The 27997-nt window shown below is 37.3% G+C and overlaps 1 protein-coding gene across 1 annotated transcript in view; it reads left to right on the plus strand.

The window, feature by feature from the left end:
* Positions 1–27997, plus strand: part of BUB1B (BUB1 mitotic checkpoint serine/threonine kinase B) — a 48757-nt gene that overhangs the window by 13962 nt on the left and 6798 nt on the right. The window contains exons 6-19 of the mRNA XM_032343263.1: positions 6179–6348; positions 7406–7620; positions 7783–7874; positions 14411–14640; positions 16652–16764; positions 17455–17570; positions 18749–18795; positions 20766–20826; positions 20947–21052; positions 22550–22824; positions 24231–24364; positions 24677–24817; positions 25307–25407; positions 27513–27662. Of these exons, the coding sequence (XP_032199154.1) occupies positions 6179–6348; positions 7406–7620; positions 7783–7874; positions 14411–14640; positions 16652–16764; positions 17455–17570; positions 18749–18795; positions 20766–20826; positions 20947–21052; positions 22550–22824; positions 24231–24364; positions 24677–24817; positions 25307–25407; positions 27513–27662 (1951 nt within the window). The remainder of the gene's footprint in view (positions 1–6178; positions 6349–7405; positions 7621–7782; positions 7875–14410; positions 14641–16651; positions 16765–17454; positions 17571–18748; positions 18796–20765; positions 20827–20946; positions 21053–22549; positions 22825–24230; positions 24365–24676; positions 24818–25306; positions 25408–27512; positions 27663–27997) is intronic.

Raw genomic sequence — 27997 nt, forward strand, 5'->3', positions numbered from 1 at the left:
TCTTGTACCACTTGTTGAAAAGATTTTCTTCATTGAACTGACTTTGCACCTTTGTCGAAAATCATACTCGACATTAAAAAAAGTATTTGTGTAGGTTTATTTCTGTTATTCTGTTCTGATCTGTATATCTGTTAATTAGTGTCTATACCACAGTATCTAGATTACTGTAGCTTTATAGTGAGTCTAGAAATCAGGTAAATAGGAGACCTCTAACTTTGTTCTTCTTTTTAGGTCTTCTAGTTCCTTGGACTTTCTGTAAAAGTTTTAGAATTTGCTTCTGGGATTTTTATTAGTATTGTGCATAAACTTGGTATATTTCTCCATTTATTTAGATCTTTGATTTCTTTGAGTATGCTTTTATAGTATTTGTCTTTTGAGGAATTGACTCATTTCATCTATGAGTTTAGGAGCATAGAGTTGTTTATAGTGTTTATTTTCCTTTTAATGTCTGTATGTTATATAGGTATCTCTCCCCTTTCATTCCTGATATTCATAATTTGTGTTTTCTCTTTTTTCCCTCAGTCTAGCTAAAAGTTTATTGATTTTATTCATCTTTTTTTTTAAGACTTTATTTATTTATTTGATAAAGACACAGTGAGAGAGGAAACACAAGCAGAGGGAGTGGGAGAGGGAGAAGCAGGATTCCAGCTGAGCAGGGAGCCCTATGTGGGGCTCGATCCCACAACCCTGGGATCATGACCTGAGCCGAAGGCAGATGCTTAATGACTGAGCCACCCATGCGCCCAGATTTTATCTTTCTTTTTAGAGAACCAGCTTTTGGTTTCATTGCTTTTTCTTAATTGACTTTTTCTTCTTATTTTTATTAATTTCTGCTCTTTATTATTTCCTTCTTTTAATTATTTTTTTAATTATTATTTTCTTCTTTGTGTTTGCTTTAAGTTTAACTTGCTCTTTTTATAGTTTAAGGTGATAACCTGTTTCACTAATTCTAGATCTAATATCTAATCTATGCCTTATCTAATATAAAAATTTCCTTCTTAACACTGCTTTAGCTATACACCACAATTTTTTTTTTAAGATTTTATTTATTTATTTGAAAGAGAAATCACAAGTAGGCAGAGAGGCAGGCAGAGAGAGAAAGGGGAGCAGGCTCTCTGCTGAGCAGAGAGCCTGATCGGGACTTGATCCCAAGACAACTGAGATCATGACCTGAGCCGAAGGCAGAGGCTTAACCCACTGAGCCACCCAGGCGCCCTATACTCCACAAATTTCGATATAATACTGTATTTTTCATTTTCATTCAGCACAAAATATTTTAATTTCACATATGTTGTTCCTTTGACTTGGGTTATTTAGAAGTGTATTAATTTAATGGGAAATGTTTGGAGATTTTTCAGATGTCTCTCTGTTACTGATTCCTAGTTTAATTCCATTAAGGTCAGGGAACATTTGTATGGTTTCATTTGTTTTTAACTTTTGTTTTATGGCCCAGAATATGTTCTGTTGTCAGTGACTATTCTGTGGACACTTGAAAAATATGTGTTTTCTGCTGTTCAGGGGTAGAATGTTTTAAATGTTATGTAGGTCAAGTTGATGGATAGTCTGTTCTGGTCTTCTGCTTCCTTGCTGATTTTCTGTCTACTTGTTCTATCAGTTACTGAGAGGAGAATTTTGAAGTCCTTTTTATTATGAATTTGTCTATTTTTTTTCTCTTAAGTCCTATTTTGTTTTGCTTTATATATTTTGAAATTCTGAAGCATGCACATTTTTAATTGATCCCTCTTTCATTATACAATGTCTATCTTTATCCCTCGTCATACACGTTCTGAAGTCTCCTTGGTCTGATTACTAGTACAGCCAGTCTGGCTTTCTTTTGTTTATATGATATATCTTTTTCCTTTCTCTTTCTTTTTTTTTTTTTTTTAACAGTTTTAGAGTTGTGTGACCACCACTATCTAATTTTAGAACATATTTAACACCCCAAAATGAACCCCATACTTATTAGCAGTGACTCCCCATCCCCACTCATCCACTTCCAGGCAATTGCTTATCTGCTTTCTCTCTCTAGATTTGCCTATTCTGGGCTTTGCCCATAAATGAAATCCTACGTTATGTGGTCTTTTGTGACTGGTTTCTTTCACTTAGCATACTGTTTTGAAGGTTCGTCCTACTATGTTCATCACTGATGAACATAGTTCTGTCGTATACTAGTATCTCATTCCTTTCTATTGCTCAGTAATATGCCATTCAGTGGCTATGCCACATTTTGTTTATCCATTCATCAATTAATGAGCAATTAGGTTGTGTCCATTTTTTTGGCTATTATGAAATAATGTTGCTGCAAACATTCATGATGCAGGCTTTTGTATGGATTTTCTTTCATTTTTATCCCATGTCTTCATATTTAAAGTGGGTTTCTTTTTTTTTTTTTTTTTAAAGATTTTATTTATTTATTTGAGAGAGAGACAGTGAGAGAGAGCATGAGCGAGGAGAAGGTCAGAGAGTGAAGCAGACTCCCCATGGAGCTGGGAGCCTGATGTGGGACTCGATCCCGGGACTCCGGGATCATGACCTGAGCCGAAGGCAGTCGTCCAACCAACTGAGCCACCCAGGCGTCCCTAAAGTGGGTTTCTTATACACAGTGAATAGTTGGGCCTTGTTTTTTCATCAGCTCTCATATCATCTTTTTAAATGTTGTGTTTAGAACATTTACTTTAATTATTGTGTTGGATTTAGATCTATTATTTTCTTATTTGTTCTCTACTTGTTGTATATATTTTGTTCCTCTCTTGCCTCTTTCCTGCCTTCTTTTGGATTATCTGAATATTTTTTAATATTTTGTTTTAATTTATTTTATTGGCTTTTTTTTTTCCATTACTGTTTTTTTAGTGGTTGTCTAGGGTATATTATAAACATACCTGACCTTTCATGGTCTACTTAGAATTGATATTTTACCACTTTAAGTAAGAAAATACTGAAGCTTTATAACTATATAGGTCCCTTGATCTTCCCTACTTTTTTGGTATACTTGTCATATGTATTACATCTACATATGTTGAAAGCCCCACCAGACAATGTTATAATTTTTGTTTTCAACAGCCTTACATATTTAAAGAACTATGGAGGAAAATGGTCTTTTGTATTTATCATTTTTATTCTTTCTTCATTCCTTAAGTCCCAAGTTCTCCTCTGGTATAATTTCCCTTTAGCCCGAAGAGGTTCGTTTAGCCATTCATTTAGAGTGAGCCTATGGCTAATAAAATGCCTTAGTTTTTCTTCTTCTTCTTCTTTTTTTTATTTTTATTTTTATTTATTTGACAGAGAGATCACAAATAGGCAGAGAGGCAGGCAGAGAGAGAGGAAGGGAAGCAGGCTCCCTGCTGAGCAGAGAGCCTGATTCGGGCCTTGATCCCAGGAATGACCTGAGCCAAAAGCAGAGGCTTAACCCACTGAGCCACCCTGGTGCCCCCTTAGTTTTTTTTCATCTGAGAATGTCTTCATTTCATCCTCATTCCTAAAGGATATTTTTGCTGGATGTAGAATTCTGGGTCAACAGTTCTTTTGTTGTTGTTGTTGTGTTTTATATTAAATTTTATTTATTTGAGAGAGAGAGAGCACAAGTGGTGGGGAGGGGCAGAGGGAGAAGCAGACTCCCCAATGAGCAGAGAGCCTGACACAAGGCTCGATCCCAGGAGCCTGTGATCATGATCTGAGCTGAAGCCAGCTGCTTAACCGTCGGAGCCGTCCAGGTGCCCCTCAACAGTTCTTTTCTTTCAGTACTTTAAAGATGTTGTACTGTTTTCTGGACTCTGTGATTTCTGATGAGAATGGTTCCTTCTCTATATGTAATATGTTGATTTTCTCTGGGTGCATTTAAGATTTTTTTTTTTAAGATTTTATTTATTTGACAGAGAGAGAGTGCATAAGCAGGGTGGAGGGGTAAAGGGAAAAGCAGACTCCCCGCTGAGCAGAGTGCCCTCCATGGGACTGGATCCCAGAACCCTGGAATCATGACCTGAGATGAAGCAGACATTTAACCGACTGAGCCACCCAGGCACCTCTAAGATTTTTTTCTTTAACATTATTATTCAGAAGTTTGATTATGATGTGTCTCTGTGTGATTACCTTTGCATTGAATCCATTTGGGGTTTACTGAGCTTTTTGAATTTGTAAATGTGTGCCTTTCCCAAAATTTGAGAAGTTTTCAGCCATTATTTATTTCTGCACTTATATGTCTTTTTCTGAGACTTCAGTTACACATGTTAGACTTTTTGATATTATTCCATAGGTCCTTGAAGCTCTTTTTTATTGTTTTGTTTTTGTTTTTATTTTTTTAATTTACTTTTTTTAAAAAAGATTTTTATTTATTTATTTGTCAGAGCACAACCAGGGCGAGCAGCAGGCAGAAGCAGAGGGAGAAGAAATCTCCCTGCTGAGCAAGGAGCCCAAAACGGGCTCGATCCTAAGACCCTGGGATCATGACCTGAGCTGAAGGCAGATGCTTAACCAACTGAGCCACCCAGGCACTGCCCTTGCCTTTTTTTTTTTTTTTTTTTTTTTACTTTTTTAACCTTTCTTTTTTCTGTTCTTCAGAGTGACTCATTTTTGTTGATTTGTCCTGAGGTTTATTTACTCCTTCCTTAGCCATCTCCATTCTGATCCAGTAATTTTTTATTTCAGATTATGTGTCTTTCGGTCTAAATTTTCCATTTGATTCTTTTTTATAGTTTTTGTGTCTCTGCTGAGAACTTCTGTCTCTCTATTCATTTCAGATATTTTTACCTTTATCTCCTGGAGTGTAGTTATAATAGCTGCTTTTAAATTTCTGTCTGGAAATTCCCAATACCTAGCTCATCTTGATTTTGATATGTGTTGATAGCCTTTTTCTTTGAGAATTGATCACATTTTCCTGGCTCTTTTTCTGTCAAGTCGTTTTAGATTATATCCTGGACATTTATCCCGTTACTATGTTATTAGACTGAGTCCTGTTGGTTAATATTCTCTGGGGAATCTGATATTTTTGTCTTAGCAGGCAACCAACCTTCAGATATCATAAGTTCTTTTTCATGTGGGTGGTGGTTCCATTGGCAGTTCAATTTTCAAGACCTTTGGGTCTATCCCATGTGTAGGCTGCTCAGTGGTTAGTCTAGGTCTTGGCCAATGGTTTATATCATAGTTCAGTTCTCAAAACCTTTTCTGTGCTGCTTTGGGCCTGCCTTCTGTATGCATAGCTCAGGAGTGAGTCCAGGGCTTGTGCCCGTTCATGTAGAGAGTTAGGAGATCCCCTGCTTCAGCTCATCCTCTCCAGTATCTTTCCCACATTGGTTGGCCCTCAGAGTCCCCTTTTCCCAGTACTCTGGCCAGAAAGATGAGGTTTTAGCTTCCCACACCATTGTTGCAACAATTTAAAACCACAACAGAAAAGAGAAGAAGAAAAAAAAAACAGGAAACAACCCTGTGTGGGTTGTTTCTTCAAGTTTGACTCCTCTCTACAGTCTACTTGCTTTTGTTTACTTTTCAGAGGCCTCAGTTGCTTTTTTTGTATTTTGTTTAGAATTTTTAATTCTACCCAGTGAGAGAGAGGCTATCACAGGCTTACTCCTTCTTGGCCAACATTTGCAGTTTATTCTGCTTTTTTACCCTTTTGATAATATGTAAAACTTCAGCAGCCGCACAGAAATTTAATCTTCAAACTTCTGCGAGCTTTGCTAAAGTAAAATGACATGTGGAATACAACTTCATTTCAGATGGGTTGGGAAAAAATGATATGGGGGTGAGCAATGTGCCTAAAGAGAACAAGAGACATAGGTGGTGATAGAATAGATGTGGCAAGACATTAACAGTTGCTGAATCTAAGTGAAGAGTATATGGATGCTCATTTACTCTTCCAACTTATTTTGTAAGTTTAAAAAGTTGGTGGGAACTCTGACCTTAATAAATTCTTTAACCTTAGTCACCCCAATCTGATCCTGAGATCAGCCTAATGGTGCTCTTCAGAGTATGCCAATTGGTTGAGCCTTGGACATTAAAGGGGAATTAAATCATCCTATTCCAAACTTTCTCTGAATTCAAGGTAGCTTTGTTTATTCCTGAGAGAATAAACACTTTCTTTGGGCTATTTGTCTATATTTCTTCTCCCTTGTTTTAATAAATCAGAAATTTTGATTTCAATGAGTAGTCTTCATCTCCTCCAAAAGTTAATTATCCATTCTCTTAGACAATTCCAAGCTCGAGTGTCTCGGCAAACTGTGTTGGCCCTTGAGAAAGAAGAGGAGGAGGAAGTTTTTGGATCTTCTGTACCACAACGAAGCACACTGGCAGAACTAAAGAGCAAAGGGAAAAGGACAGCAAGAGCTCCAATCAGCCGTGTAGGAGGTGCTCTTAAGGGTAAGTTTGTTAAGTGTTATTATGGGAAACTCTTAGTCGCGGGCGGTAGGCAAATTATGTAAAGAGATAATGTATAAATATATATGTGGACACTGTCCTAGTTTTCTGAATACTAGGTAGCAAAAAGAAGGAAGTCTTCAGAGAGCTGAGATTACAGTATGCAGTAAAAGCAAAACATGTCAGCAATTTTGTGTCTTAATTAAGAAAAACCTAATATATAGGGAGCATCGAGAGTTTCTGAGTTTGAGTTGTTCGGCTAATTTATCTTTTTTAGATTCAGCACATTTCAGCTGATATCCATTGAGAGAAAATTTTAAGTTGACAAATGAAGATTTAGGTTAGGGTAGTCTCTGAGAAAACTAGACAACGTTAGAATGATGATTGAAGGAAGATGTAGAATTTTTTTTTCCCGAAGATTTTATTTATTTATTTGTCATAGAGAGATAGAGAGAGTAAGCACAAGCAGGGGGAGTGGCAGGCAGAGGGAAAAGCAGGCTCTCTGCTGAGCAAGGAGACCAATGTGGGGCTCTACCCTAGGACCTTGGGATCATGAACTGAGCTGAATGCAGACATTTAACCATCTGAGCCACCTAGGCGTCCCTCTTTTTTTTTTTTTTTTAACATATCTATAAATAAAAGACTGTAGGTGAGGGAAAGGAGGGGGAGAGTATAACAAACAGAATAGATTAAAAAGTTAGTAATTTGATTCATGTAAGGTTTTAAAAAAATTATTGTTTTAAAAAATCTCTTTGGGTGCCTGGGTGGCTCAGTGGGTTGAACCTCTGCCTTCAGCTCAGGTCATGATCTCAGGTTCCTAGGGTAGAGCCCCTCTGCTCAGCAGGGAGCCTGCTTCTCCCCACTCCCTCTCTGCCTGCCTCTCTGCGTACTTGTGATCTCTATCTGTCAAATAAATAAATAAAATCTTAAAAAAAGAAAAACTTTGTTTCTATGGTAGTAGGGGTAATCTCCTTGGCTTTAGGAAGAATTAGGTATACCTTACTAGCACCGCAGTTGATAATTAAAGATTTTACATGAAGTTTTAATATTTTTCTCCTAGCTCCAAACCAGAACAGAGGACTCCAAAATCCAGTTCCTCAACAGAGGCAAAGTAATTCCAGAATTACTATTTTTGATGAAAATGCTGATGAGGCTTCTAGAACAGAGTTGTCTAAGCCTACAGTTCAGCCATGGATAGCACCCCCTGTGTCCAGGGCCAAAGAAAATGAGCTGCAGCCCGGCCCTTGGAACACAGGCAGACCTTTGGAATACAGGGTAAGGACTATTATAGCCAGTGTACTTGCCAACATAACAAAGACTTCAGATTTAGTGTAGAGGAGTATTTTTAGTGTCTCTTTTAATTCCTCCTGAATGATTAGGCATGGTCTGCATATACTTTGTCAGAATAGTAATTATCATTTTCTTCTTCATCGCCAGCCTCGTGGTGGTACAGCTTCTGTGACCACTGTACCCCCTCTGCTTCCCAGTTTTACTCCATATGTTGAAGAAACTGCACAACAGCCAGTTATGTGAGTTTGATTTCCTGATGTTTTGAGGGGGTAATTATTAAGAGTGGGCAGGGGCCCCTTTATTCTGGTTCCCAAAGGCATTTCCTTCTTTACAGTGATGAAAGTAACAAAGAGAGTGTGTGTGTGTGTGTGTATATATGTGTGTGTGTTTTAATGTCTTTATTCTTTAGAGTATATTAGGACTAAAAGACCATTTGGTAAATTCTTTTTAAGAAATAAACTTTATAGGTTAAATTTAGATTGCTATAGTCAAAGATAATCCCTTTGATTTAAGTGAGATGTTCTATTTTTGTTTTGACAGTAATTAGAGATTATGATAGTTTTTCCTCTTACCCTGCTCTTTCCTTCTGAATATCTTTTTCTTTTTCTTCCTAACCCTTAGTATTTCTGTTCTAGGAAAAAGAATGATAGGTGATACTTAAATCATTAGGCAGTGTGAGATCTAGTCTAATACACACTGCAGAGCTTATAATACTAGGTTCAGATTCTGTGTCCCAGTTCTCAGTGCAAGAGTTTTCTGATAACTTATCTGTAACCCATCATCCCTACATGCTAGGTACGGTAGGAAGGCAAAAATAGATAAGATTCATAACAAAAATTTCTGCCTAATAAGAGCTCAACACAGGGGAGGATATTATTAGGAAATTTCTATGAGGGGCACCTGGGCGGTGCAGTCAATTAGGTGTCTGACTCTTGGGTTTGGCTCAGGTTATGATCTCAGGGTCATGGGATCATCTGAGTACAGAGTCTGCTTGAGACTCTCCCACTGTGCTCACTCGCTCTCTCAAGCAGATGAATAAATCTTTTAAAAAAAGAACAAAAGAAAAAAAATCCCATGAGCCTTTAAAAAAGATTACCTGAAGAAATTGCTAGCACACATTTGTGGATATTTAATTTTTCTAATGTTTCAGATCACCTGTAAGTACAATTATGGCAAAATAAATATAGTATAGAAAATGTTGAACTTTATTTTTATTTGAACTCTTCTTCATGGCTGTCTTATTTGACCTATCTGCAACACTTTTCTTTAGTTTGTGTTTTCTTAATGATGTATTCCAGGGTCTCTTCATAGATTAAAATAATCAGCGAAAATCTTTAATAGGAGTTGCAAATATTTCCCCCTAATTTGTTGCTGCTTTCGATCTTGTTAAGCAATAACCATTACCAATATATTTCTAATTCCTATATAGATTTAACAGTCTTCTTTATGGTGTCTGTGTCTCCATCATTCTTTGCTGGGATTACTACAACCTACCTAATCTTTCTACTTCTACTGTGACTCATCCCATTCATTCTTTATGCTGTCACAGGTCTGCATTGCAAATCTGATTGATTCATTTTCCTGATCAGAAACCTCGCTAGGTCTCCATAACCTTTGTGATGAAACCAGAACTCCTTAAGATTAATTATGAGACTGTTCTTGATGTGGCCTCTGCTAACATCTCCAGTTTCCTCCCCAACATATAGTCAAACCAGATTGTTTGCAAGTCCCTGAACTTGTCTAGAGCAGCTACCATTTGGACGTTTGGGTTGTTTTTAACTTTTTGGCTAATTATGAATAATGCTTCTGTGAACATTTGTGTATATGGGTTTTTTTGTGGACATATGTTTTTGTATTCTATGAGTATATACCTCGGAAGGGAATTGCAGAGTCATATAGTAACTCCATATTTAACATTTTCAGGAACTCTCCAATTGTTTTCCAAAGAGGAAAACAATTTGTTTCCAAATTGCCATAATGAATAAGGGCTCCAGTTTCCCCACATCCTCACCAACACTTGCTATTTTTGTTTTTTTTGGTTTTTTTTTTGTTATTGCCATCCTAGTGGGTGTGAAGTGGTATCTCATTGTGGTTTTGATTTGCTTTTTTCTAATGATTAATGATGTTGAACATCTTTTCATGGGCTTATTGGCCATTTGTATTTCTTTGAAGAAATGCCTTTTCAAATCCTTTGCCTATTTTTCAATTGGATTATTTGTCTTTTTATTTATTTTTTATTTTTATTTAATTTTATTTTATTTGTTTTGTTTTGTTTTAAAGATTTTATTTATTTATTTGGCAGACAGAGATCACAAATAGACAGAGAGGCAGGCAGAGAGAGAGCAGGGGAAGCAGGCTCTCTGCTGAGCAGAGAGCCCGATGCAGGGCTCGATCCCAGGACCCTGGGATCATGACTTAAGCCGAAGGCAGAGACTTTAACCCACTGAGCCACCCAGGAGCCCCTCTTTTTATTTTTTTAATAGATTTTATTTATTTATTTGAGAGAGAGCACGAGTGTGAGTGGGGGGTGGGGCAGAGGGAGAGTGAGAAAATCCCAAGCGGACTCCCCACTGATGTCTTAGCCTAAGGCAGGGCTTGATCCCATGACCCTGAAATCACACCCTGAGCTGAAATCAAGAGTTTGTCACCCAACCCACTGAGCCACCCAGGTGCTCCTGTCTTTATTTTTGAGTTGTAAGGATTTATATATTCTGAGTACAAGTCTTATCAGATATATCATTTACAAATATTGTTTCCCATTCTATCAGGTGTCTTTTCACTTTCTTTGTTTTTCTTTTCAGTTTCTTGGTGTTACCTTTTGAAGCCCAAAAGGTTTAAAAATTTTGATGAAAGGGCGCCTGCGTGTCTCAGTCATTAAGTGTCTGCCTTCGTCTCGGGTCATAATCCCAGGGTCCTGGGATCGAGCCCCACCTTGGGCTCCCTGCTCAGCAGGAAGCCTGCTTCCCCGTCCCCCACTCCCCCTGCTTGTGTTCCCTCTCGCCCTCTGTAACTCTCAAATAAATAAATAAAATCTTTTTTTTTTTTTTAAGATTTATTTATTCATTTGACAGACAGAGATCACAAGTAGGCAGAGAGGCAGGCAGAGAGAGAGAGGAGGAAGCAGGCTCCCTGCCGAGCAGAGAGCCCGATGCGGGGCTCGATCCCAGGATCCTGGGACCATGACCCGAGCTGAAGGCAGAGGCTTTAACCCACTGAGCCACCCAGGCCCCCAAATAAATAAAATCTTTAAAAAAAAGTATTTTTGATGAAGTGCAATTTATTCTTTTCTTTTTTTTTCTTGTATTTTTGGTGTTGTATCCCAGAAGGCTTTGCCTAGCTCAAGATCATGAAGATTTACTCCTGTGTTTTCTTCTGAAAGTTCTATAGTTCTAGCTCTTACATTTAGGTCTGTAATCCATTCTTAGCTAATGTTTGTGTCTGATATAAGGAAGGAGTTCTACTTCATTCTTCTGCATGTGGATATACAGTTGTTGTTTGAAAAAACTTCTTTCCTCATTAGATGGTCTTGGTACTCTTCTTTTCATTTCTTTTTTTTTCCAGAGAGGGGTTCAGGAGGGACAGAGGTAGAGAGAGAGAATCTCAAACAGGCTCCATACCCAGCACAGAGCCTGATGGAGAGCTCAATCTGACAACCCAGCATGACCCAAGCTGAAGTCAAGAGTCAGATGCTTAACTCTCTGAGACACCCAGATGCTTAACTGTCACAAATGGTCTTGGTACTCCTGTTGAAAATCAACTGACCATAATATATTCTTGAGACTTTTCTATCACATTGATCTACTTGTGTATCCTTATGCCATATCCTTGATTAATGTAGATTTGTTGTAACTTTTGAAATCTAGAAATTTGAGTCTCCCAACTCTCCCAACTTAGTTCTTCCATTTAGACTGTTTTGACCATTCTGGCCCTTTGCAATTCCATCTGAATTTTAGGATCATTTTGGTAATTTGTGCAAAATAACCAGCTGGGATTATGTTACAGATTGTGCTCTAAATTTGGTGTTCAATTTAATGAATATTGCCATCTTAATAATACTAAATCTTTTGGTACATGGACATGGAGTATCTTTAATATATATCTTCTTTAATTTCTTCCAACAGTTTATCATAGTTTTTAGAATATAAGTTGTGCACTTTTTTAAAAAAATGAGTAGATGTTGTTTTTTTGAGTTATTTTAAGTTTACAGAAAAAGTGTACAGAAAGTACAGAGTGTTCCCATATACTTCCTCCTCCCCCACCCTTTACACAGTTCTCCCTATTAACATCTTGCCACCAGTAGTTCTTTTGTTGTAATTGATGCACAAGTACTGATACATTATTAACCAATGTTCATAGTTTACATTCGGGTTCATTCCAATGTGTTTTACAGTTCTATGGGTTTTTCAGGTGTCCATCATTACTTTGTCACATAAATAGTTTCAGTGCCTTAAAACTTAATTCCACCTGTTCATTATCCTTTCCTCAAGTCCCTGGCAACCACTGATCCTTTTATGTCTTTTTATTTCTACATTTTCCAGAAGTCCTAGAGTTGGAAATAAACAGTGTGTAAGCTTTTCAGACTGGCTTTTCTCAGTAATATGCACTTAAGCTTTTTTCATATCTTTTTTGTGGCTTAATAGCTCATTTATTTTTAGACTGAATGATATTCCATTGTGTGGATGTTCATCCATTTATAGGAGGACATCTTAATTGCTTCCAATTTTGGCAATTATGAACAAAGTTGCTCTAAACCCTTGTGTGCAGGGTTTTATGTGGACATAAGTTTTCAACTCATATAGCTGGATTATATCATAAGATTCAGTTTTGTGAGAAAGTGCCAAACTCTCTTCCAAAGTGGCTATACCATTTTTCATTCATGCATACCTCCACATCCTTGTCAACACTTGGTGTTGTCAATATTTTAGATCTTAAAGATGTATGGTGGTATCTCATTATTTTAATTTGTAATTTCTTGATAACATGTGATATTAAATATCTTTTATATGCTCATTTGCCTTCTGTATATCTTCTTTGGTGTTTGTCTATTCACACTTTTAAAAATTTATTCTGAAGTACTTCACTCTTTTTGGTGCTGCTGCTTTTTTCAATTTCTTTTCCATTCATTACAAGTGTATAAAGCACAATTGCTTTTCATATATTGGTTTTATATCCTTCTTTTTTGGTGAACTCATTATTTGCCCTTGTCATTTTTATAGATTCTTAGGATTTTCTGTATATAAGATCATGTCATCTACAAGTAGAGATCATTTTACTTCTTTTCCCACCTGGATGTCGTGTTTCTTTTTTTAGTTATGCTTTATTTCTTTTTTTTTCCTGATTGCCCAGGCTAGAAATTCAAGTACAGTTTTGAGTAGAAGTGGCAAGGGTGGCACAGTGGGTTAAAGCCTCTGCCTTCGGCTCGGGTCATGATCCCAGGAGTCCTGAGATGGAGCCTCAGTCCCACATCGGGCTCCCCTCAGCAGGGAGCCCGCTTCCTTCTCTCTCTCTGCCTGCCTCTCTGCCTTCTTGTGATCCTGTCTGTCAAATAAATAAAATCTTTAAAAAAAAAAAAAAAGGACATTCTTATCTTGTTCCTGATCTTAGAAGAGAAGCATTCAGTCTTTCATCATTAAGTATGATGTTTGTGTGTGTTTTTTGTAGATGTCCTTTATTAGGTTGAACAAGTTGAGGAAGGCTTTTAGGTATGTAGATGCTTGGTCCCTACCATTAAAAGTTCTGATTTAGTAGATCTGGGGTAGGGACCAGATGTCTGGGCTTTTTGTTTGTTTGTTTGTTTGTTTGTTTAGATTGTATTTATTTAGAGTGAGTGTGAGCAGAGGCAGAGGGAGAGAGAGAGAGAATCTGAAGCCAACTCTGCAATGAGTGTGGAGCCCGATGTGGAGCTCCGTTTCAGGACCTGAGATCATGACATGAGCTGAAATCAAGAGTCAGATGCTTAACTGACTTAACCAGGTGACCTGGGACCAGATATCTTTAGCTGTGAAAAGGCACATAAGAAAATAAAAGGTAGGGGCGCCTGGGTGGCTCAGTGGGTTAAGCCGCTGCCTTCGGCTCAGGTCATGATCCCAGGGTCCTGGGATCGAGCCCCGCATCGGGCTCTCTGCTCAGCCGGGAGCCTGCTTCCTTCTCTCTCTCTCTGCCTGCCTCTCTGCCTGCTTGTGGTTTCTCTCTGTCAAATAAATAAATAAAATCTTTTAAAAAAAAGAAAGAAAAAAAGAAAAGAAAAGGTATATAAGTAATTTTGTCCATTGCCAGGATTGAGAATATCTGCCCTATTTTGCTTGAAGTATTTTATGCTTATTCTTTTCAAACCTGTGTTATCACTTTCATTCTTCCCCTTCAGCTGAGAACCTTGAACTTCACATTCCTGAATGTTGTATTCCTAACTCTAATTGTTTTTGGCAATAAACAGTAGCAAGTGGGCTATATTGAGTAGGTTAATTTTTTTTCATACACTGGGTTTGATTAAGATATGATATTCAGATCTGTTTTACCTATAAGGAATATAAGCTATTTGATGACCCTAACTTATGGCTAATTTCATTCCTCATCATAACAGAGTAATACTCAGAACATAATTGTTGATAATCCACACAAATTATTTTTTAGCCTCTTTTATCCATCTTCTTTTTTTATTTTTTGAAATCAATTATACATAGTCTTACTACTGACATTGTCCCTGTGTTCTTTCAAAACATGTAAGAAATAACTCATTTGACCTGTATAGTGAATAATAATTATTTTGCTTCTTTAGGACACCATGTAAAATTGAACCTAGTATAAACCATATTCTAAGCACAAGAAAGCCTGGAAAGGAAGAAGGAGATCCCCTGCAAAGAGTCCAAAGCCATCAGCAAGAGTCTCAGGAGAAGAAGGAGAAGATGATGTATTGTAAGGAGAAGATTTATGCAGGGGTGGGGGAGTTCTCCTTTGAAGAGATCCGGGCTGAAGTTTTCCGGAAGAAATTAAAAGAGCAAAGGGAAGGTATGTGTATTTTTCTAGTTCACAGCAAAATTTCTTGGGAATTATAATCTTTGTCCCTGCCCATTATTTTCGCAAGCATTCCCTCTAGTCCAGTGAAGCAGCTCTGATCATGGTCACCAGAAACCTCCTTTTTGCCAAATCCAGTGGCCATATTTCAGTCATGATCTTTTTTCCATCTTGGCTTCACTTGACACAGTTGAGGAGATACTTGTTTATGAAATGCTTCTGTTGGCTTTTCCTTTTTGTGTATTCCCTCTCAGTTTCCTTCACTGCTATTCTTATCAAAGACATCTTCCTAAAACCCAGAACAGAGTCTTGGAATATTCCAATTATCTTTTCTTTCAACAACTATCACTGGATAATAGATTAAATACTGTTTACAAGATGGGGATTCTTGAATTTATATCTCTATCCCTGACATTTCACCTGAACTCTAAACTTCTATTTAGTTACCTGTATCTACTGGCTATTCCAACAGATGTTTTTAAAAATTGTTTTTTAATTTTTATTATGTTGTTAATCACCATACAGTACATCATTTGCTTTTGATATAGTGTTCCATGACTCATTGTTTGCATATAACACCAGTGCTCCATGCAATCCGTGCCCTCCTTAATACCCATTACCAGGCTAACCCATTCCCCTCACCCTCCAATAGACATTTTTAAACTCAACGTAGCCAGAATAGAATTATTGATTTCTGCCAAAAACTACACCCCAACACATGCACATACCACAGGCTTCCCCATTTCAGTAAAAGGGAACAATATGCACCCAGTTGATTCAAACCAAAAAAAGCCAGAATTCATCTCTGATCCCTCTTTCTGTACCATTCCCCCATATCTAATGAATAAGCCTATCAACCACACCACCAAAAAATTTCCCAAATCTTTCATTTATACTGTTCTCATTATTAATCCAAACCTCCTTCATTTTTTTTAATATTTTATTTATTTATTTGATAGAGATTACAAGTAGTCAGAGAGGCAGGCAGAGAGAGAGAGAGAGAGGAGGAAGCAGGCTCACTGCCGAGCAGAGAGCCCAATGCAGGGCTTGATCCCAGGACCCTGAGATCATGACCTGAGCCGAAGGCAGAGGCTTTAACCCACTGAGCTGGCCAGGCACTCCCTAAACCGCCATCTTTTAGTTAGACTATTGCAGCTAGACTTTCTGTCTTTAGTCTGGCCTTACTGTAGTCCATTTTGCTCATAGAAGATGATTTTTATAAAAAGTCCAGGTCCTGTCATTACTTAAAATTCTTCAATGTTTCCTCATTGTCTTACCATGCAGTACAAACTCTACCCACACATGGTATTAGCCACATAATGTTATATATTTTATATATATATATATATCACATAATATATAGCCACATAAAATGGCTCCTGCCTACCTCTCCAACCTCATCTTTTACTTTTCTCTTCTTACTTTGCTACAGTCATACTGGCTTTCTCTGGAACTCACTTTTGAACATAGTGATCTTGTTCCTGCATTTGGGCCTTTGTGCCAGGTTTGGCCTAGAATCTTTCCCCAGATCTTTATATGACTGGCTCCTTGTCATTCAGGTTACAACTTTATGAATGTCGTTCTCTTAAAATGATCTTCCCGACTTACCCATCTTAAGTAGCTCCTGACCTCCATTCTCCTACTCAGTCACACATTCTTTTATCACCTATTTTATTTTTAACACTGATTTCCTTATTAATTTGTGTGTCTGCATGTCTCCCCTAAACTGAATATTAGTGTCACATGGCCAAGGACTTTGTGTTATGTACCAGTGACAAGTAAATGCTCTGAATTGTGCTTGGTACATCATAGATATTCTGGTTCTTATTGATTAAATAAATGAAAGAATAGAGACCTAGACCTCAAGTAGAGGACTTTGGTCCATTTATATTAATCTCAATCTGTAATATTAGCATGCATGTTGAGGCCATGAGCTCCAAAGACATTTTTTGACAGAATAAATTGCTATGAGGACTAATGCATCAGCCAACCTTACTGTTTCTAGCTGAGCTACTGACCAGTGCCGAGAAGAGAGCAGAAATGCAGAAACAGATTGAAGAGATGGAGAAGAAGCTAAAAGAAATTCAAACTTCTCAGCAAGAAAGAACGGGTGATCAGGTCATTTCTCTCTCTCTTTCTCATTTTTTTTTTTTTTAAAGATTTATTTGTGTATTTTAGAGAGAAAACATGCAAGCAGAGAGAGGGACAGAGGGTGAGAGAAAGGGAAGGCAGATTCCTCACTTAGCGCCGAGCCCCGTGCAGGGCTCTATCTCACACCCTGAGTTCATGACCTGAGGTGAAATCGAGTCACACGCTTAACTGTGCCACCCATATGTCCCCATTTCTCTTTTTTTAAATATAGAAAACTATGCTTATTGAAACAAATTTAAACAATATCAAAGCATAGAAGATAAAAATCCTTCTAACCCCCATTCAGAGTTTCTGGTAGTTTCATAGCTATTAGTAGCAACAAAGTCCAGCAGCAAAGTAATTTAACAGGTGACCTCAAATGGAACTTGAGCCACTAAAAGCAATGCAATTTATTGACTTCTTTTTATTCTAGTCATGTTACATGTCACCCAAAGAAATTTGGTATATGCTTGGCACTGCTCAGCTGAGTACAACAGAAACAGCTTATACTAGGAACGTAAATTATTAGAAAGAACTTTTATAGCAGAGATATTTTATATGGTTAGTGGTTATCTACGCAAAGAGTATGGTAAACCTAATTCTGGAACTAAAGCTTGAAAATAAGTAGGATTTTTTAGATAGAGGGACACATTCATTTTGTTTATTTAATGCAAATAGCATGAAGAGAAGATGCCTACAAAGGAGACGGCTGAACTGCAAATTGCTTCAGGGTCTCAGGAAGTACCAGGAATGGCTCTATCCAGTTCTGTTTGTCCAATAAACTCTTGTGCCAGGTAAGACCACATTTGGTGAAAGGGATGATGCTTATAGGAGGGCATTTAGAACCAACCTTTTAATCTAATGACTTGGTCTTTTATAATATCAAGACATAATATCTGCAAATCTCTGTCACAGCATAAGTTCTAGTAATGATGAGGGAAGACAGGGTACTGACTTTTTTTTTTGGTTAAAAAAAAATACATGTTTGGGGTGCCTGGGTGGCTCAGTGGGTTAAAGCCTCTGCCTTCAGCTCAGGTCATAATCCCAGGGTGCTGGGATCGAGCCCTGCATTGGGCTTTCTGCTCAGTGGGGAGCCTGCTTCCCCCTCTCTCTCTGTCTGCCTCTCTGCCTACTTGTGACGCGGGGCTCAATCCCAGGACCCCGAGATCACAACCTGAGCCAAAAGCGAGGCCCAACTCACTGAGCCACCCAGGCGCCCCTCAAATACAATTTTTAAATTAAAAACACATTTTTTAAAGTGGGCTCCATGGATCCCAGCATGTGGCTTGACTTGAACTCATGACTCTGAGATTAAGATCATCGCTGAGATTAAGAGTTGGACACTTAACTGACTGAGCCACCCAGGCACCTCTCAAATATTATTTATTTATTTATTTATTTATTTATTTATTTATTTTAAAGATTTTATTTATTTATTTATTTGACAGAGAGAAATTACAAGTAGATGGAGAGGCAGGTAGAGAGAGACAGAGGGAAGCAGGCTCCCCGCTGAGCAGAGAGCCCGATGCGGGACTCGATCGCAGCACCCTGAGATCATGACCTGAGCCGAAGGCAGCGGCTTAACCCACTGAGCCACCCAGGCGCCCCTCAAATATAATTTAAAACCACCCATTTCTACCACCAAGAGATTATTGCTATTAACATAAGTATATTCCTATGTGTTCTGTTTTTTGTTTTATTTGATAAAAATGAGAGCTTACCATTTTGTTATCTGCTTATACTGTTAATGTTACAACATCTATTATCAAATATACTTCTATAAAGCAATTTTAATGACCGAAGGAAGGTTTTATCTTCTTAAAGAATTTAGATTGACAGTATTAGAATTTTTTTTTTTTAATCTTAGAGAGAAGAAGATTGTATTTAATAAAAAAGCCTCTTAGACTTATAAGAATTAAGTAATTCTTTTTGTGGGTACTTAGGACATGTCTTAAAACAAGTTTCTTTACAGAGAGACTTCACCTGAAGAAAACATTTGGCAAGAACCTCATTCTAAAGGTGAGTTGCATTTGACAATGTCATGAAAAACTTACCAATAACAAACACATTATAATATGTGGTAAATATTTTTCTTAATTATGGTAAAGGGAATTGTAAGAAGGCAGAGGGGAACTAAGGTAGTATCATATCTTTGAGTTATGGAATTCAGTTATAAGCATGTAATTTGAGATAGGGAAGACATTTAAGAGTATTTTTGTTTTTATAAGATTCCTTGGTGCTTTGAAATGTTTAGTTTAAATGTAAATTTAAATTTATATTAACTACTGAATATCATCTTCCACCTTAGCAGTGTACACTCAGCTAAACCTATCAGTAGTATTTAGCAGCCAAGAAAGTGGTTTTTCAGAAGAAAGAAAAACAAATATCTAAAACTGAAGCAATTTAGGGGTACCTGGGTGGACAAGCGCCTAAGTGTTGCCTTTGGCTCAGGTTATGATCCCAGGCTTCTGGGATCAAAGACTGCATCGGGCTCCCTGCTCATCGGGGATCCTCCTTTTCCCTCTGCCTCTCCTCCTGCTTGTGCCCTCTCTCTCTCAAATAAATAAATAAAAATTATTTTTTAAAAAATTATATTCAAATTTATTATCTTTTTTAAAAGATTTTATTTATTTATTTGACAGAGAGAGAGAAAAAGAGTGAGTAAGCACAAGCAGGGGGAGCGGCAGGCAGAGGGAGAGGGAAAAGCTGACTCTGCATGGAGCAGGGCGCCTGATGCAGGATTCAGTCCCAGGAATCTAAGATCATGAACTGAGCTAAAGGCAGACACTTAGCCGACTGAACCACCCAGGCGCCCCAAATTTATTCTCTTTTCATTTGAAAATACATTAAACGTGGTAAAACATAACTATCTACCTGTTAGTAGTTTAAAAAATATATAGGATATGATTAAAACCCCAACTCTAACCACCAATTTATAGGAAATACAAAGCCTGGAGGAACATGTTAAGCAACACAGGAAGATGTAATTGGCAAAAAAAATCCAGGCTTATTGGGCAAACAACCCAGTTTCTTCAACAGAAAATTACTAAAACAACAACAAACCCTAAAGAATCAAAGTGATTTAGGAGACGTTTCAACCAGTCACAATATATGAATCTGCATTCTCAATTCAGACTTTCTAAATAATTTTGGTAAAAAGCGAATCTTCTGATTGGATATATGATACTCAGAAATTACTAATCTTATAGGTATGATTATGTTTTGAGATTATGCTTTTTTGAACGAGCCTCTCTTTTAGAAATACATACTGAAATATTAACAAATGATATGATGTCTTAGATTTGCTTTAAAATAATTCAGAACTGAGTTGGGTTTGGAAAGTAGTAGCAGTGGTGGGGAATAAAGATGAGACACACTCATTCATGTTTAGGTAACTGTTATTAAATGATCTCTACTTTTATATGTTTTAAATTACTCATTTCATTCATTTATTTATTTATTTTTAAGATTTTATTTATTTACTTGACAGACAGAGATCACAGGTAGGCAGAGAGACAGGCAGAGAGAGAGAAGGGGAAGCAGACTCACCTCTGAGCAGGGAGCCCAACTCAGGGCTGTCCTGATCTCAGGACTCTGGGACCATGACCCGAGCTGAAGGCAGAGGCCTTAACCCACTGAGCCACCCAGGTGCTCCTGATATTATTCACTTTTTTTTTTCTTTTTTTTTATTTACTTGACAGACAGAGATCACAAGTAGGCAGAGAGGCTGGCAGAGAGAGAGGAGGAAGTAGGCTCCCTGCAGAGCAGAGAGCCTGATGTGGGGCTCAATCCCAGGACCCTGGGATCATTACCCGAGCCAAAGGCAGAGGCTATAACCCACTGAGCCACCCAGGTGCCCCCAAAATTATTCATTTTAAAGAACAGATTACCTTTCTGCTTCCAAATAGCACAAAATATTAATTGACCTAGATGTCTTGAAGAATAGGCATTTACTCTTAAGAGCATAAATCTGTTCTCTTTTTCTATAGGTCCCAGTTTACCTTTCTCCATTTTTGATGAGTTTCTTCTTTCAGAAAAAGAAAACACCAGGTTTGAAGTTTTTTGTTTTGTTTTGATACTTTAAAGTCTTCTATTATTATAAATAAGGATGCATTAAGGGCTACTGTTATCTGTATGAACAGAAAAATAAATTAAGTGGTTTTTTTGCAGTCATCCTGCAGCTCCCCCACGGATATTAGCCCAACGAAGACCCCTTGCAGTTCTCAAAACTTCAGAAAGCATCAACTCAAATGAGGATGTGTCTCCAGATATTTGTGTAAGGAACAGTATTCCTAAGTTAATATAAGCAGACTTGTGAATTGTTTCATGCAGTTCTTACAAATTTAGGGTTAAAATTAAAATAATAGGCTTCAAATTTAAGCACATGAAAAGATGCTTAACGTCTTTAGTCATTAGAGAATGTAGACCAAAACCACAGTGAGATAGTACTTCACATATACTGTGATGACTATAATCAAAGACAGAAAATAACAAGTGTTGGTGAGGATGTGGAGAAATTAGAACCCTCATACAGTGCTGGTAGGATTATAAAATGGTGCAGCCACTTTGGAAAACAGGTTGGTAGTTCCTCAAAATGTTAAACATAGAGTTACCATATGTATGACCTAGCAGTTCTCTCCTAGGTATATTTCCAAGACAATTAAAAACATGTTTACATTTTAAAAAATTGTACGTGAATGTTCATGGCAAGATTATTTATAATAGCCAAAAGATACTAGCATTTATCCTATAATTTCACTTGTTATAAACCCCCTTATTTATTTATATTAATACTATTACTGTTTTTTAAGAGGATCCACACCCAGCATGGACCTTGAACTCACGAGCCCAAGACATAGAGTCACCTGCTCTACCAACTGAGCCAGCCAGATAGCCCTGAAACCCTTTCTTAAGTATATGCGTGTAACCTACCAGGTGTTAAAACAACTGTTCCCTCTGGGGAATAGTAGTTGAAGTGGAGATGAGGGTCAAGTGCAAGAGGGAGACTTTTTCACTATATATCCTTCTCAACTAGTTGACTTTTTAAACCATATACATATATTACTTTGAAAGACAAAAGAAGGCACTTGAGTGGCTCATTTGGTTGTGTCTGACTCTTGGTTTCAGCTGAGGCCATGATCTCGAGGTCCTGGAATTGAGCCCTGTTTCAGGTGCCATGTTCAGCTAGCACTTTGCTTGAGATTCTCTCTCTCCCTTTGCCCCTCCCCTTTGCTTGCACATGTACTCTCCCTTAAATAAGTAAATCAATCTTTGAAAGACAAAGGAATATTTTTTAAAATTTTCCATTTTTTAATACTTTATACTCCATCTTTTCTACAATGACTGTGAATTATCTTTAAGAAATAAAATAAAAATTCAACATTTGGCATAGAAGAAGACTTAAAAGCTAGGAGGATAGCAGATTATTAGAACATTTTCTAGGTCAAAGCCGGAAGAAAAATAGAATTACTCCTCTAGTTCTTAGGTGAAATTGGTTGGGAAAAAAATTATCCAGTATTTTTCCTTTGTATGGCGATTCCTCACAGTATACTTTTTGATAATACTTAGTTTGCTATTTTCATGATATAAAACTTTTTCCCTCAAACGTTATGATGTGCTTTTTAAAATTATCTTTTCTAGAAATTCTTATACTCTACTTCCATACCTTACATCAAAAATCACTTATCTAATGTTTGTCTCTCTGAATAAAAAAGGTAGGTCCTCTAGATGCTCACTGAAATATTTCAGCTAAACTTCACGAATCTTTTTTCAGGATGAATTTACAGGACTTGAACCCTTGAGTGAGGATGCTATTATCACAGGTTTCAGGAATGTAACTCTATGTCCTAATCCAGAAGATACCTGTGACTTCGCCAGAGCAGCACGTTTTGTATCCACTCCTTTTCATGAGATAGTGTCCTTGAAGGATCTCCCTTCTGATCCCGAGAGACTGCTGCAGGAGGAGGATCTAGATGTGAAGATCTCTGAGGACCAGCAGACTGCTTGCGGCACCATCTACAATCCAACTCTCAGCACCAAGAAGCTCAGGTAATTGATTGTAGGTTGCACAAGCCAGACTGTCTGAGTGATCTCGTATTCTGTGTGTGCTTATCAGTTGGAGCAATCATTTATCAAATTCTCACTACCTGCCAGGTTCCATGCTAAGTGCTTTACATGACAGTGGGATTCCCCCTGACAAAGTGGTGGTGGTATTTGGTAATTGATTTGAGTATGAGGGTTAGAAGAAGTCAATTTTGATGGTTATGAGATTGAGAGCCCCAGGAGGATTCTGGTGTCTTTGAGGAAACTTGGTAAACTCTGCCATGGGGAGATAGGAGGCATTTTGTTTTTCCTTTAATATTGTTTTAAATAATGGTAGAATAGCTTGATACTAATTTCAGATAGGCTAGAAGTGTACTTTTTTTTTCTTTTTAGATTTTATTTATTTGAGAGAGAGAGAGAAAGAGAGAGATCATGATGGGGGGTTGGGGCAGAGGGAAAAATAGACTCCCCGCTGAGCATGGAGCCCTATGTGGGACTCGATCTAGTGATCCTGGAATCATGACCTGAGCTAAAGGAAGGTGCGTCACCGACTGAGCCACCTGAGGCACTCAGAGTATACTTTTTTAAAGTATCTTTTAGGGGCGCCTGGGTGGCTCAGTTGGTTAAGTAGCCGACTCTTGATTTTGGCTCAGGTTATGATCTCAGGATCATGAGATCAAGCCCTGGATCGGGCTCTGTGTTTAGCATGGAGTCCACCTGAGATTCTGCCTCTGCCTCTGTCTCTCCCTTGCTCTCTCTCTCTCTAAAATAAATAAATATAAATAAATAAATAAATAAATAAATAAAATCTTTTTTCAAAAAAGAGACTCTTTTAATGGGGAGGTAGAAATGAATAAATGGTATGAAGAAATGGTGTAGAGAGCCACAGACAAAACCTTTTGATGTATTTGTATTTAAAAGTTGGCTAAGTTAAACAAATGTTGGTTTTAGGAATATTCTTTAAAATGCCAATTTGTGCTTTTAAAACTGCATTTTAAAAATTTTTGTCCAATAAACTTTTTATCACATTTTTGTTAGCATGTTTTCATCTTCAGTGATTCAGGTTTCCCTTTTTCTTTCTTGATCTTTTCTTATTAAAGAATAAACTGTCTAGAGAAAGGATAAACAAGAAAAAAGTACCTCAGTCAGTGTTTCTCAGTAGTATAGAATAGATTTAGATTAGGCATTTGCTATTGATTAGGTAAATAAAGCATAAATTTAGGAAATCTAATGCTCAGCATTGACTGTCAACCAGGGTAGATAAAGTCACCTAAATTCTGATTATAAATCTATATCTGTTTCAGGAAAATAATGGACTTTGAAAATTAGACTAATGAATATTAAATAAAATAACACAGATAAAGTGATATCTATTATCCCTATGAGAACTGACTCATTTGTGCTTCTTTCAGCCCAATTATCGAAGACAGCCGTGAAGCCACACACTCCTCTGGGTTCTCTGGATCTTCTGCCTCAATTACAAGTTCCTCCTCCATCAAATGTCTTCAGATTTCTGAGAAACTGGAGCTTACTAATGAGACTGCAGGTAGCTTCATACCACTTGTAAGCAAACCTCCATACCCGTGTTTACTGAACACTTACTTATCTCAGCAAACTGAACTATGTGGTTTTTTTTTTCTGTAGAAAAAATGTTCCTATAAATTGTACAGTTTCTGGAATGAATCAGTATTAACTGAACACCATAAAAATCTGAGGTAGATGAATTTTGTTAGGTTAGCCATGTTGATTGTACAATCTGGTGTTTTTTCCTCTCCTCTGTTTATAACACCCATTTTAGGTTTTGGGGGTGATGGGGTTTTTGGTTTGTTTGTTTGTTTTCAACTTTTTTTTCCCCCAGACAACCCTACTCAGTCACCCTGGTGTCCCCAGTATCGCAAACAACTACTGAAATCTCTAATGGAGCTGAGGGCCTCTGCAGAGTTTTTTATAGAAGATAGACCAATGCCTAAGTTGGAAATAGAAAAGGAAATTGAACTGGGTAAGTATCATTGAACACATGGGGTTTTTTTGTATGACACTGTAGAAGTAAGTTATTATTTGTACTTGAGCCTGTTGCTTGAGCACAGCAAATATTTTTAGAATCTAAGAACAACATTATAGGGGTACCTGGCTGGCTTATTCAGTAGAACATGCAACTGTTGATCCAGATCATAAGCTGGAGCCCCACACTGGGTTTAGAGTTTACTTAATTAAAACAAAAAACAAGAAAACTCATGTATTAAAAGGAAAAAAAAGAACAAAAAGAAACAACATTATAGAGGTTGACACACTGATAAGTTGATGTTCTAGTAACAGTATGGATTCTGTCTTCCCCTCTTTCAACTTTTAACAATGATTTTGAAAAGTATTCTAACTAGCTGTTAACTGGCAAATAAAAAGTACCTTTAGCCCTTAAACCAGGAAGTAAAAGCTAAGGGTCTGTACATATTCACAGTGATCTTTAAATGGAATCAAACCTTCTCAACAGGTAATGAGGATTATTGCATTAAACAAGAATACCTAATATGTGATGACTACAAATTATTCTGGGTGACACCAAGAAACTCTGCAGAGTTAACCATAATAAAGGTAGGACTGATTCTTTGTCATTTCAGTTACCTTGTAAAAAATAATGTGGGTTGAAGCAGTAACTTTGGCCCTGTGCCACGTGGTACCATCAACTCCCTTGAATAGTCCATAAACTTCCTGATAGAAAAGTTGCTGAGAAATAAAAAAAAATCACTCAGCATTGTGTGCCAGGATCAGATGTCAAAAATGAGAGGCAATTGTGTATATCTCTTGGAAGTCCAAACATACTAAATATTCTACCAATTCTATCTTTTTGAGAAAATACCCTGAAATTTTCTGGCCTGCTCCAATCCGGAAAAATTACATCCTGGGCTTCTTTCTTTCTCTCATTCTCTCTCTCTCTCTCACACACACACACACACACACACACACACAAACACAAACTCAGAGTACTACCTTGACATTTCCATTCTCCATTTTCCTAGGGAGTCGCATTACGTCTTCCTTATATTGGATGCCCAGTAGTATTGGCTCCCATTTTTATTTCTTTCTTGATTTAAGCCTTCACATTTTAGTAGTCTCCCGAGAAAGGATGCATGGGTATAAATTTTTTTGAAATGTTTCATGTCAGAAAATTTTTTATTCCACACCTTTACTGGATTGGTAGTTTGAATATTAGAATTCTAGGTTCAAAACTTTTTTCCTTAGAATTTTGACGATAGCTTTATTATCTTTGGGCTTGTGGCTTGGTTTTTAAAGTCTTTTGCCATTTTTTGTGTGAAACTATTTTTCCCTCTCCCTGAATCCTTGTAGGATCCTCTGTTTGTCCCTAGTATTCTGAAATTCCACAAATACATCTTTTGGTAAAAATCTATTATTGCCCATCTGCTAGACACTGAATGGCCATTTCAGTGTGGAAACTCCTTCAGTTTTGAGAAATTTTCTTCAAAGAATAAATTATTTCTTCTTTTCAGTCTTCTCTGTTCTCTACTTCTAGAATTCCTTTTATTAGGATATAGGGTCTCTTAGAGATCCTTTAAAAATCTTACTTTTTTTCTCCTTTTCTCTGTCTTTTTGCTTTACGTTCTGAAATGTTTTGTCAACTTTATATTCAGACTTGTTATTGGGTTTTTCATTTCTTTTGTCATGTATTTGATTTGCCAGAGCTCTTTTTTATTCTCAAAATTTTCTTCTTTATAACATTCCACTCTTCATTTCAAAGGTGGAATATTCTTTCTCTGAGTGTATTTGCGAGGGTTTAAATTTTTTTTCTCCTTGCATCATCTGTTTCCTTTTGTCTGTTTTGAACTCTGTCTTTCATATTAGAGGTTTTCTTCAAGACTTTGACTCTATTCATATTTAAGTATGAGACTCTAAAAGCTAACTGAAAACTCTATGTATTTAGGGCCTTAACAGCTTTGGGGCCTCACAGTAAGAAGATCTTGCTTGGCCATTCAATAAAATGCCTAAATTCTTGACACCTTTTCTTTTGAGCTGATCAGATTCTTCACAGAAAACTTCTAATATCCTTCCTGGAGCACATAATCCTGGCTGCTAGCTTCTTAAAAGCTAAGTGGGAAAATTAGTCTGGAGAGTGGAGGGGCGGACAGGTACATCTTAACATTTGAGGTATAAACTTCCCCCACCCCTATCTCCCTTAAACAGTCCCTGGCAACCTCTAGCCCAGAGCCCTTCTGCTTTATACTTTCTAGGGGTAAACTTTTGGTCTTCTAGAATGGAGGAGAGGCAGTTGTTAGGCTGGGCTATAGGAGCAGCAGAGGAGTCTGGGGTTTAACTTCCTCATTAATAGAATTCAGCCACTCCTGTGTTTGTTCCTTCTCTACCTTATTTCTCTAGGTAATTGGTGTGTTCAGTTTTATACCATGGGGAGATGGTCCTGTGGCATAAATTCAGTTGTGCTCAGCTTTCTCTACTGCTAGAATCAGCTTTCCTTGGGTCTGCTAAGTGCATTGTTACCTCTTACTATACTCTTTCCAGCTTTCAGAATTTGTTGCTGCTGTGTTTTTTACTATTGATTTATGACTTTCAAAACATTCCTTTACTACTATTTCTGTTGGGGTATCATAAAGGCTGGAGGGAATGTTTTGAATCTGCCAACCATAATCAGAGATTCTAATAGCTCTTATTTTTAAAATTTCTTGCAGGTATCATCTCAACCTGTCCCATGGGACTTTTATATCAACCTCAAGTTAAAGGAACGTTTAAATGAGGAGTATGATCATCTGTGCAGCTGTTACCAGTACCAAGATGGTTGTATTGTTTGGCACCAATATATAAACTGCTACACCCTTCAGGTTTGAATAATATAAAAGCATTATCATTTAAAGCCCTTAAATAGAGAGATTTGTGCTCCATTTAGCAAAAGAATTTAGTGCAAAATTCCTGTTAATCTTCTAGAAATAGACCAATTAAATTATAAACTTGAAGCATTGATCATTTTCCTTTCCCAAGTTGTTTTGACCAAAAACTTCTTTGGTACATTTTTTCTTAACTTTTTATTATGTCAGTTTTCTTCTTTTTTCTTAACATTTGTTTATTTACATAATCACTACACCCAAGAAAGATGGGGCTCGAACTCATGACCCCAAGACCAAGAATCCACACTCTACTGACTGTGCCAGCCAGGCCA

Source organism: Mustela erminea, chromosome 5 (genome assembly GCF_009829155.1).
Source record: "Mustela erminea isolate mMusErm1 chromosome 5, mMusErm1.Pri, whole genome shotgun sequence".
In the NCBI taxonomy this organism is placed as follows: Eukaryota; Metazoa; Chordata; class Mammalia; order Carnivora; family Mustelidae; genus Mustela; species Mustela erminea.